This window comes from Protopterus annectens, chromosome 14.part0, assembly GCF_019279795.1.
Source record: "Protopterus annectens isolate FY-2018-M chromosome 14.part0, PAN1.0, whole genome shotgun sequence".
Taxonomy (NCBI): Eukaryota; Metazoa; Chordata; order Ceratodontiformes; family Protopteridae; genus Protopterus; species Protopterus annectens.
In genome coordinates this window covers 490,436,602-490,448,979 of record NC_056748.1, presented here as the reverse complement: position 1 = coordinate 490,448,979, position 12,378 = coordinate 490,436,602, and the positions used below count along the sequence as shown (strand labels likewise).

The window sequence follows — 12,378 nt, the reverse complement described above, 5'->3', positions numbered from 1 at the left end:
CCACAGATGTTAGGTCCATTAGTAAAGTCTAGAATTAGTTACCAATACATTCTAGCGATCACCGACTGTGCAGCTGAGTTTCCTGATGCAATATGTATGTGAAAAGCCTCTGCTATGTGAACAGCCAAAAAGTTGGTGTTAATTTTCTCCAGGGTCATGGAACAGAGAACCCCATTTTTGTCCCAGGAAATGTACCAGCTTTACCAGTATTTTAAAGTAAAAGTTAAAAACTTCAGTGTACCACCCTCAAACTCCTGTGTTGGCACAGGGCTTTAATAAAATTCTAAATTCTACATTAAAGTAAGGCCATCAAAAAGGATGGCAAGCACGAGTCAGTTACTTCTAAATGTCCTCTTTACCATAATACAAGTGACCCAACTTTCAAAAGAGTTTACTAAATATAAGTTAATCTGTGATAGACATCCATGAGGCTTGCTAGACACAGAAAACGAGACTTGGAAGGAGGAGCGGAGAAAATGTCAGTTAAAAGAGTGACCGCACACTTTACAAACCTTTAAGTCAGGTTAAAATCTGTTATGCCAACAGTTAAGAAACATTTTCAAAGAGTTAAATGGCTGTAATAGGGTGCATATAATAAAAATGACAGAGTTTAAAAGAGGGTACGGGGGCTTAGTATTATTTACCTCAGCTGAAAATAAGTTTGACACACTAGAAAGAGAAGATCAGAGCAGATAACAAAAACTTTAAAAGCATGAATTGAAGCTGTATTTTAAAATTCAGCTTGGGATTTATTTATTTAACATTTGTTAACTGGGAAAGTCCGACTTGGAACTAAGCCAATTTTCAGCAGAGGCCCGGGGAGAAATGCTCCAGATGCATGTCTTTCTAATTTCTTAATTTATTTACTAGTAGGATATCACAGAATTATATCCCTGTTGTATAAACAGACCACACACATTATCTAAAGTCCAAAAGCAAGAAGTGAGAGTTCTTGCTGACAAATATTTTACTGAAAACTGTGCCTGGTGATAAGATAAACCTAAAACAGTATAGTTCCAAAGAAAAGCAGTAAGTGAAGAAGTGAAAAAAAATGCTTAAGCTGAGAGTTACTGAGGAGCCTCACAGCCCAACTGTTTTAGCCCCTAAGCTGGACAGTTCCGTAAGACTTTGTAATGATTTCCAAAAACGTATCTATATTTGACAATTGTCCAATGTCCAGAGTGGGTGATCTCATAGCTTTAGCAAAACAAGATTTTTGAGCGTACTAGATTTAACCAAGGGGTACTGGTAGACAGTGGTGGCTGGTGACTTTACATTAAAGGGGGGCTGCAGAAGACAGCTGAATGGGTGGGGCCAATGGGAATGGGGTGTGGCCAACTAGAAAGGGGTGGAGCAATGCTCAAAACCACAACAACTGGAACTTTAATTAAATATGCTGCCCTGGGTGCCAAACCGTCATTACGAGAGTCCAATCAACACAAAATGAAGTGTAGAAGAAAAAACAATTTCAATGCATTGGTTACATGACAGCTTACTTAATATCTAGATGGAAACACAAAGGTTGTGAGGCATGAAAAAATAAATTACTTTTTAAATACATTACTGGAATGCCAGTCAAAATCAAGTATTAAAAAAAAACAAGCAGCACTCAACTCAAACCACTTCTCCTTGTAGTGCAATTCCAATTATAATTTATATTCAGCTTTATAAAATTACCAAGTAACATGCTGAAAGTAGCAATCTCTGTGATACCCCCACTTATAAAAATGTTTCTTATCCAAAAAGACCTGCTGCCTGACAACAACTATCTACTTGTTTCATGGGGAAGACATGATCAAAGTAAAACATAAACAGCAAACAAGAAACAAGGTCAAGATAAATTGCTTTAAGGATTATTGCACAGGTTATGGACCACACATGATAGATTGGCATTCTGTTTCATTTACATGTAAAGCCTGCAAAGATGATTGCAATTCTCCAACAAATGTAATGAGTTTCTTAAAATACTGTAATCCTGTCCTTTATTACAAATACTGTCATATGCATTTCAATACCTAAGGCTTATGCATTATCTAGTTATGTAAATATTCTCTGCATGGCAACAATAGGCTTTCAATGTTGGTAATTCTTTAACAGTATGCTTAATAAAGCTTACTTGCATCTTACAACCCCCGACAAGCTTACCTGATGGTCATTAAAGCATTGCTACTTAAACACAGAGCAACAGGGCACTGCGACAGCATGCATTTTCTGAAGAAGCATAAATCAACAGTATAAAAATATGACAGAAAACTAGAACATTCTGCAAAATCAAGGACAGATAAAAATCCACTGCCGTACTTGTGTCTACCTTGGATGGGGGAATACTCCACACTCTTACACTGCATAACTGCTCCTTGCCTTGCTTGGACACATCCAGAGTCACTACTTGGGGGAGTGGGGTGCAACAAGTATGTCACAATTTGAAATGTCTCTGGCTGATAATGATGACTCTGACACTCATACCTCTCAACCTCAGAGCAAGAAATCTGGACCAAGCCATACATAGAAGTGGGACACAGGCCCAAAAATAAGGACATTTTTTAAATATTACTCTTATAAACTTAGAAAGATAATAGAATAGTAGTAGGTCTTGGATTAGTATGAATTTTCTGAAGGGTATGAAATCTGAAACTCAAATGTCTGCCATTATTTTTCTAACTTCAGTCATTAATGATGTGCCACTAATTTGCCAGAAAACCACAATTTTATGAAAAATTATGCAGAAATATAAAATTGCCACACAATACAGCTGGGAACCTGTCAAAGAAGGGATACCTTTTTAATATTAGTACTGTTAACTTGAGCAACTGACAAAATTAGAGAATCTACATGCATTTCTGAAATAAAAGTAATCTATAACTCTGATCATTACAGTTATTTATAATTGTAAACCCTCCATGTTTTCTTCCAAAATTGCTATTTTGCAGAGGGATTATTAAGGGGAAAGCAACATTTTGAGCCAAAATTGGGGACAGTTGAGAGGTTTGGATATTCCTAATTCTGTAAAGCAATTTGCATGAACCTCTCAACCTATTAATGCAGGAAATCTGGACAAGGCCAAATATATTGGGGGGAACAATACATACAAACAGTACTAAAAATTGCTCTTGTATAAACTTAAGACAGTTGCTAGAACAACAGGTCTTGCTTTAGCATGCGTTTTTCTGAAGGTCATGATGTCTGAAACTTAATGTCTGTCATTATTTAGTGACTTCATTCCTAAATGATTTGCAAGAAAAACACAAATGTCATGAGGATCAAACCAAAAATAAGAAGCAAAAATCATTCTGCAAACATCTGGACAGTTGAGAGGTATAGTTCAGCCAGGCCTGTCTGAGCTTGCTGCCCTTCCCCCCCTCACAAAAATCATGGTCGAATGGAGCCACCCCCCTGCAGCCATTCCAATGTCCCATTCCTTGGTTATTTCACCCCATTTACCATAAACACTGTAATGTGCATACTGTTTTCCTTCTGCAATGATTTGGATTTCATTTGAAAGTTTTATTTTACATTTTACAACACAAACACTTAATAGATATCTGCTAAACAAAGCAATGTAGTCTCACAATGAAAACAGACTTAGCATTAAAACTTCTCTGCCCTTGAAACTCTCATTCATTGAAGCAGCATTGAAACCAACATTCAAAGAAAATACATTTTGCCAGTGGCAGATAAAGATTAACTTTGGGCTGTTTTCAAATCATAGGCCCCTTGCACACAAAACATACACGTGCTCTTTGATACACCTTCCTGATTATATTAAATTATATTCCTTGTACAATACAGTACAGTTGTTAGAGAGCGTTTTAATTTATTGTTTTGAACATTTTTCCAATAAACAATGAAACAAAATCCATGCACCAACTGCCTAATTCAGAACATTTCCATCATAAAAGTCTACTCAAAATTCTACAGTCCACCAGTATCAGTACATATGCACAATATCTGAAGTAGTAAAAGTCATCTAAATAATTCCCACATTAAAGAAATCTGTAACTAATGAAGAGGTTGCTGCTAGCAAACAACTTGATAGTTCATCGTTTCATCTACAAGTAAAGTGCCTGTTGCCCTTGAGGAATAAATTGCCTATGTTGCATTAAAAAAAATAATCTAGTAATTGCAATAGGGAATGGATGACAACAGGTTCATTGTTACTAGGTATCTTCACAAAAAAGGACTGCAGCATCCACCCCTCTCTACAACACAGTACAGTGTCAGCAATGCATCTACCTAATGTGTGAGTAGAACCCACAGCCTTCTGCATCAAAAGTACACTACCTGTTGTGCTATTAACAATACAAGCAGACTCAGCATAAGCAGCACTAAACTTTAATTCCCCTGCAGCTCTCAGCTCCTTGAAAAATCTACTCGACACTCAGCTGTATCTCTGAACTTTGCAGCACAAGAAATTTGGAAAAAGCCAACATTTATCGGGGGGGGGGGGCAAAAGCCCAAAAACCAGGAACTCATTTTAAATATTGCATGTATAATGTTGGAAAGTTGCTAGAATAGGATGCTATGTTACCACCATACATTTTACTGCCAAGTCTCAAACCCAGGCCCCTGTGCAAAACAGTCAGAGATACATACCACTATGCCAAAGCAGCTGTTTTGTGAACATAGCTCTCAACCTCTTAGCAAAAGACACCTGGGTAATGGGGGAATACAGCCCCCAAACATATTCAGTGAATTCAGTTCTCGCCATAGCTCTCGACCTTAGCACAAAAAACCTGGACGAAGCCAATAATGGGGGAATACAGTCAAAAAGTTAGGGACAAATTTCAAATATCCAATCTTACAAACTTAGAAAATTGCTAGAATAAAGAGTTTTGTGTTACCATGTACTTTCTAAAGAATATGAAGTCTGGAGTGTTTCTTCCTGCTCTGCTAAAATTGGCTTTTGTTCCAATTCAGACTTTCCTGGTTAACATGTTAAATAAAAATAACAGGCATTTGAATTTCAGACATATAGACACCACACAGAAGGCCCCCTAGCCAAGAATCAAACCAGAGAACCTGTAGCTGTAAGGCAACAATGCTACCAGTGCACCACTGCACTACTGACTCTGTAAGGGAAAAACAAACATTCAGAAATTACAGATTTTATGAGGAACAGAACAAATATGAGGCAAAAATCTGTTTTTATTTACAAATGGTGGTGGGTAGGGAAGTCAGGCCCTTGCCACCTGCACTTAAGGTACAGGGTTCAAGCCTGACATCTCTAGCCACCAGCAGATAGTGACTGGGGCATTTTACACACACACACACACACACACACACACACACACACACACACACACACACACACACACACACACACACACACACACACACACACACACAGCATAAATATAAGCACAATGGCAGGATCGCAAACTATGAAAATTGGCAGCAAACTATAAAATTACATCGGCAGCATAAAGGATGGCAGGATCGAAAATAAAAGCAAACTATAAAATTACACTTACCGCTCTGTTCAATGTGCTGCTTTCCACACACAGCTTACTTTTGGTTTCCGGTTTGGCTGGTGGCTGGTTTCTATTTCCTGTGATAGGCTGAAGACTCCAGCCTGCGGGTGATGCAGTCCAGTCTTCTCTGTGTGCGGGTGATGACAACCACACAGACTTCTAGGTTGCAATGCAGAGATGCCTTTTTCCCTTATCCAGACTGCCTAACTGGATAAGGGAGAAAGGCATCTCTGCTCTGCAACTCAGAAGTTTGTGCTGTGAGCATGCGTGGAGTTTTTTTTCTGTTTTGATTTTATGTTTGCCGTTTTTTTTTTTCTTTTTTCTTTTTACAGGTGGGAGGGCTGCAGTCCTATAGCATGAGCCACCACTGCTGGTAGATTCCACTCATCCTTGAAGCAATGAAAAGGTGGCATTCTCCACCCTTGAAAGTATTTCTTTATACTATCTTACTCTTTGGACTTCACAGAGCTCTTTCCAATGATAAAAGGCTCATAATAAAAGTTCTGAATGCTAAGTACTCAGCTATGTATGTTGAAGATGTATTTTTTTTTTAGAAGAGTGGGAGTCACATTTATTAAAATGCAAACCATGCTGGACTCCTTATGAGAGGCAGGATTTAACAGTTAATGCTGCTAAAAATTATGCTTTCTATGATGGAAGCTAGACACTTAAGGTATTTAATTGGGAGAGGGGTAATTAGATTCCAAACAGATAAAAAAAGCATTCTTAAGACTAGCAGGCTACTACACAAAATAATGACCCAACATTGCTACCACAGCAATACCACACCAACAATGCATCTCTGAAACACTTTACAAAAGGGGAGGCACCCTTCCAGACTATGGTAGATTGTAGTAGGAAAATAAGGTTTTAACTAACTGAAAACTATCTTATCTTCACAACCAGTCTTGGTTGCCCCTGACTTCTCTTAACTCTTTGTTGAACACACCAGTGTATTTGAAACACAGTTAGGATATATCTTATTTCAGGAAGTAGGCAGTGATGAACATCTAGTCTGTTACCTAAGTTGTAAGATTAAGTAAACCTGAGACAAGATACTCTGCCCTAGAGTAGTAATGTCTTGCTATTAAGTGGGCAGTAACTTATCTGCATTATTATTTGAGTGGACATAGCTTCAGTTAATTTACTGACCACACACCTCTATAGCAGTTGCAGAAAAAGGATGTAAACACCAAATTATGTAGGTTGGCTTTGTCAGTGCAGCCCTTTCATTTCACAATCAGATAAAGGCTTGGCAATAGCCACATGAATGCAGATGGATTATATGGTCACATAAACAACCTCAATCAGTACAGAAACAGGATTATGTTCTAGAAGCAGGCGAGGGCTATTTGATATGTTGGCAATGCTATTTGTATATGCTATATATACACCATATGTTACGGAAAACACTTATAGTGATATAGCTTAGTAACATATTATGGTAGTTGTTGTGTCTTTCGGCTTTTCCCGGTTAGGGGTCGCCACAGCGGAACTCCGGTCCGCTAATGATTGGTAGTTGATTTTTAAGTGCCGAGTTACCAGCCCTGACGCACAACCTTCAACAAAGGTACGCCCATTCACGCATGTCTTCACGCAGAAGACGCTCTAGCTGAGAATCGAACCGGACAGCGTCTTACTGTGAGGCGACATATTATGGTAGTAAGAAAATGAAATAGTATAATCTAATGTGAATTACCTGGAGAAGTGCTGTTTAAAAGGAAGGCTGGAAGTCCATAATGTCAGACATGTTTGAATTTTTCACTATAAATAAACTGTACTCTTGAACTAAAGAAGCAGGCTACAGTGTTTTACCCTTGCTACAGTGTGTGTATCATACTTCTCAGCTATACAGATTTTCACAGAATGTCCAAATTGTTGCCTCAATATTTTGGGTCCATTTTTCATAACATTGTGGTTTTCTGGCAAATTAGTGGCAAATCATTAAAGACTGATTTTAGAAAATAATGACAGACATTTGAGTTTCAGACTAAATACCCTTCAAAAATTCATGTGTATGGAAAATCTGTTTTTATCAACTTTGTAAGTTTGTAAGAGCAATATTTAAAAATATCCCCTATTTTTGGACCTCTGTCCCACTTTTATTTACGGTTTTGTCCAGCTTTCTTTTTCTGAGAGTTTCAGAGGTATGGCGTGTGTTTGTGTGTGTGTGCATAGGGAGCAATGTGACTATGGACAAAATGAGCCCTTCACTATGATAAATGTGACAGAAAGTTACAACAAGTACAGACCTTTAGTAACAAGAAACAGTATTGTAAGCAAGTAAAAAAAAAGGCAATATTCAAGCAGCCCTAGTCATCACCATGGACAATAGTTTAGCAATGCTTACTTTTCAGCAAAATGGATAAGGAATCAATACAAATAAAGACAAGGGGCTCTGGTTAAAGTATACATATATGACAGCAGTGATTCATTAAAAGTGGACTCTGAGAACTTGGGGATTAGGAATGATGTCACAGAATCATCACAACATGGACAGAGACTTGGGTTGGAGTCAGGGTTGAGTCAAATGAGCAGATGCAATGAATGCACTGAACACACTGTCAGACATGTCTCAGTAGCTTGGACAGTGGTAGAGCTTACACAAAGGTAGTGCAGATCTCTGTATTAACAGAACCCAGATGATATGCAAGGGAACGGCTATCTGAAGAAAGAAGAGGTGACATGTAACCACTGCTGTTGCCACATCTTTGCCCCACAGTCTGCTATTAAAAGAAGTACAGAATTAATTAGGAAAATGAGTACACTGCTTAGATGTTTGGAGTTATCCATCTATTAGAAGCCTTTTATGCTTCATCAGTGTTATTACCTGTGTAGTGCTGCGTGCACAGGCAGCTATACCTGTCAATGCCGTCCACACAGCTACCTCCATTCTCACACTTATGTTCCAGGCAGTTATCCTCATTCTTCTCACAGGTTGTTCCTGTGTAGCCACCTGGGCAGGAACAGCTGCAAATGGGGCAGAAAGAAAAAAAGCACATAGTTAATAAGCAAATTTTATAAAGTCACAGTTGCTTTCTTGCGTGTTTGTTCTGTCTACAGATGAGGAGATTACATGAAATATGTTTTACTCATAGATGCAAACAAACATATTAAATATCACTAAGACAACAGGAAGATAACTGCAGAGCTGATATTTCAAGACTTAAAATTAATGTAGATGCAACTTGGAGAAAGGCCAAAGATGACTATGAAGTAAACTTTTTTCTCCACTTCTGGGTGGGCATTTGTATGTGCACATGCATGTGGATGTGTGTGGTATGTCTGAATGCATGTGTCAAGCAGAATATAAAGCCTAATTTAATTCTTCAGTGTCTTCTGGTGGTGACTAAGAGACAATAAGTTATCACTACAAACCATATGCAGAGTCAAATTACTGAATAAATAACCATGTGGAATGGACAAGGATGCCTTGTTGACATTAAAGCACTCCATTTCGGGAAGCAGGAAGAAGAGAGTTAAAATTTTTCACCACTGCTGGAATGATTTTGGTTACTTACAGGCTTAATGCCATCCTACCTACTGCATGTATGTTATTCCTGAAGGAAATCAGATTAATGCCAGCTTTTGTAAACTATGAAATGCCTAGCAGGCTGAATGTTTATAGCCTGGCTGGATTTTCTCAGTCATCTTTTTCTCCCATCTGAATCTTCATGTTTCATTGCTTGGGACTTTGGGGTAATGTGCCTCTTTGATGTAAAAACAATGTGGCTCTATCTGCTATGTACTTCGTTTTATACATCAGAAGTGTATATTAATTTTTGACTGCCATATTAAAATAAAGACTTTCACTTTACTATGACACAAGTCAGCTTGGAGCTTATAGTACTAAATTTGGAGGAAATGGCTTGTGGTTTCAGTAGTAATGACTGCTTATTTATTTCCTGAACTTGGACAAGTAAGAAGATCCGCTAGTTTACTGCATCAGTCTCTTTCTGCCTTCTAGAAATTATGAAAGTACAGAGTCCACGTCTTCCGCAATATCATCTTATACTATTTCACTAAACTTGTAAAAAAATAATTTTAAAATATTTCAACAATAAACTTAAGATTTCCATTTAGAGCATTAGGAGCTGGTTTCTTTACTCACACAAAGTTGCTGCCTTCTCCCTCCTTGGTTTGGCACGTTCCACCATTTTTACACGGATTGCTGAAGCAGGCATTAATAATGACTTCACAGTTCTTGCCCTGACAGATTTCCACAAGGGTGGAGAGGACAAAGAAAAAATATCAGGAGTTACTGAACCTTCTTAGATATGAAATACTCAATGCTCGTTACATAACAATCTTCCCTATAGGAAGTGCAAAAGTTTCCTTTTAAGACATAAAAGCAGTAACCAAACTGTAGTGTTGAATGTCACTGGGTCTCAGACTTCCAGGACAACTTTAGCAGCTACAATGTTTAAAACTGATAATAGGACAGAACACATTCTGAGAAGGTTTACTAGTTATGATATCAAAACTGAGCAAACCATACAGTGTTAAAGGAGAGCTGTTGTATGAATGAAGGCAATATCAGGAAGAGAGAGAGACAGGATTAAAACAGATGGAGCCACACAGAAAGTTAAACCCCCCTGCAAAAGTGATAAATTGCCTGAGCATGTTTGGGGAAGAGGAAATGAAACCAAAGAGACAAGGCCAACAGATCTGTCAGGATACAATGACCATGCATTTCTAGTGTTCATTATTGGGATATGAACAGATAACACTCCAAGGTAAATGAGATGGACTAGGGGTAAAACCTGATATGTTAACAGACAAACTGTGAGAGAAATATAAGGTAGGAAAAGGGGACTGGAGACTAAGTAATAAAGTTGTAAAAGAAGCTGAGTGGATCAGCTGGCAGCAGTGGAAAGAAATGCAGAAAGGAATAAGTAAAAGTCCATCTTGCTTAACCAGGGTAGTGATGGAAGCACTAGTAGTCAAACAGAATTGCTGTTTAATGAACAAAATGAGAATGACAGGATATATAAAAGCCAGTTATAAGGCAGCAGAGCTGGCTTCAACATATGTGGCAAAAAAAGAGAAAAGAAGTTGTCAGATGTCACACCAACCACTGGCTTGTTGCTCTAGGGATATAATTTGTGCTTGTGGTTTGAGACAGCCAATGCTTAAATCTTTGGAGCACCACAGTAGTTTAATGGTAAGATCTCTTCCTCCAAACTCCTGGGTCCAGATTTCAGTCCTGACCACCAGTCATTGTCTGAGTTTTTTGGCAGAATCTCAGGTGGTCTGTTTTTTAAGATTTGGCACTGTCACTGCCATAATGTAAATTCAGTTCCTGATCAGGGAAGCTTCAATGCATTTTTGTCTGGCAGATAGTGTAGAAGATTATGGCTATGAGCTGTTAATAAGCTGTCATTAAATTCAGGGTGTGATTCTAAGCCTGCAGTTTCCTATTGTGTGACTCTCAAGAAGTCACTTAACTAATTAGGGCTCTGAGGTAACTGGAAAATTAGACGAGACTTTTAACTGGTCTTCTTGACGGTAGACCTAATAGTTACACATTAACCTATGAATCTGTGAAGATGAAGTTAAAGGGGGAGCTTCAGAATCCCCCACAAATGATGCAGAAATCCTGATATAGCCCCAGCTGGAAGTTTTGCATGTGTTGGGGGTCATAGATAAATAAAATTTGTAAATCATGAAAGTCAATCAAATACGCAGTCAGTACTTTGCAGCAATCATTAAAAAAGAAAAGTGGAAATACCTAAAATGGAGAGGTAAGTCAAATGTGGTTGGGCTGGATGGATGGCATTATCTTCTCAGAAGTGGCAAAAAAAAAAAATGAATAAAAAAACTATATGGGACTAAAACTGAAGTATTTGATGGATTGCACCTGAGAGTCCATAAGGAAGTGGCTGGGGCTTTATTGGGGCTGGTGACAGCTCTGTATGACACAAGGTTGAAGACTGGCAAGATATTAAGAGACTGAAATATGGCTATGATACATACGTGACATAGGAACAAGACAGGAAACATCAACTCAGTTCTCAGAAAGGTAATGGATACGTTCCTGAAGGATCAGCTTGAAAGAGTTTTATATTTATTTATTTAACATTTGCTATTTATTTAACATTTGCTAACCAGGAAAGTCTGACTTGGAACACAGCCAATTTTCAGCAGAGGCCCAGGGAGAAATGTTCCAGACACGTCTTTGTAATATATATATATATATATATATATATATATATATATATATATATATATATTTTATATAGGGTCTATATTAGAACACCGAACATTTAAAATGTCGAGTGTTCTAATATTGACCTGTTTTCAGCTGAAAATATCGAAGAAACAGAAAACCAAATTTTTTCCTAGGGAAAGAATTTGGTTGTCCGTTTCTGTTGCTTCGGTATTTTCAGCGCTCTGGTGGAAAGTTACAGGCCGGGTTCAGGTAAGTGTGCGATTGAGTGTGGGTTAGGTTAGTTAGGGTTAGGGTGCGGGTTAGGTATGTGTGCGATTGTGTAGATGTGAGGGTTAGGGCAGGTTAGGTGAGTTAGGATTAGGGCGCGGGTTAGGTATGTGTGTGATTGTGTGGACGTGAGGGTTAGGGCGGGTTAGGTGAGTTAGGGTTAGGGCGCGGGTCAGGTAAGTATGCAACTGTGTAGACGTGAGGGTTAGGGCGGGGTAGGTGAGTTAGGGTTAGGGCACGGGTGAGGTGAGTGTGCGATAGTGATGGACCTTAGGGTTAGGGTTTGGGTTAAGGTAAGTGGATAGTTAGTGGTGTGTGCGTATAGTTTAGTGTAGGGTTAGGTGTAAGAGTTTAGGTGTAAGTGTATAGATTGCTGTTTGTTTGGTGTGCTTGTGTTGTGTGTATGTGTTTTGGAACAGCAAATTTTTTTCCCTAGGAAAAAAATTTGCTATTCTGAATGTTCGATGT

General features: G+C 38.4%; 1 protein-coding gene across 2 annotated transcripts in view; it reads right to left on the bottom strand.

The window, feature by feature from the left end:
• The window catches only part of SLIT1 (slit guidance ligand 1), a 3,022,655-nt gene that overhangs the window by 330,437 nt on the left and 2,679,840 nt on the right, over positions 1-12,378 (bottom strand). For both annotated transcript variants that reach the window (XM_044056244.1, XM_044056245.1), the window contains exons 28-29: positions 9,583-9,680; positions 8,302-8,441 (exon numbers count right to left, since the gene is read on the bottom strand). In XM_044056244.1, coding sequence (XP_043912179.1) covers positions 8,302-8,441; positions 9,583-9,680 — 238 coding nt within the window. The remainder of the gene's footprint in view (positions 1-8,301; positions 8,442-9,582; positions 9,681-12,378) is intronic.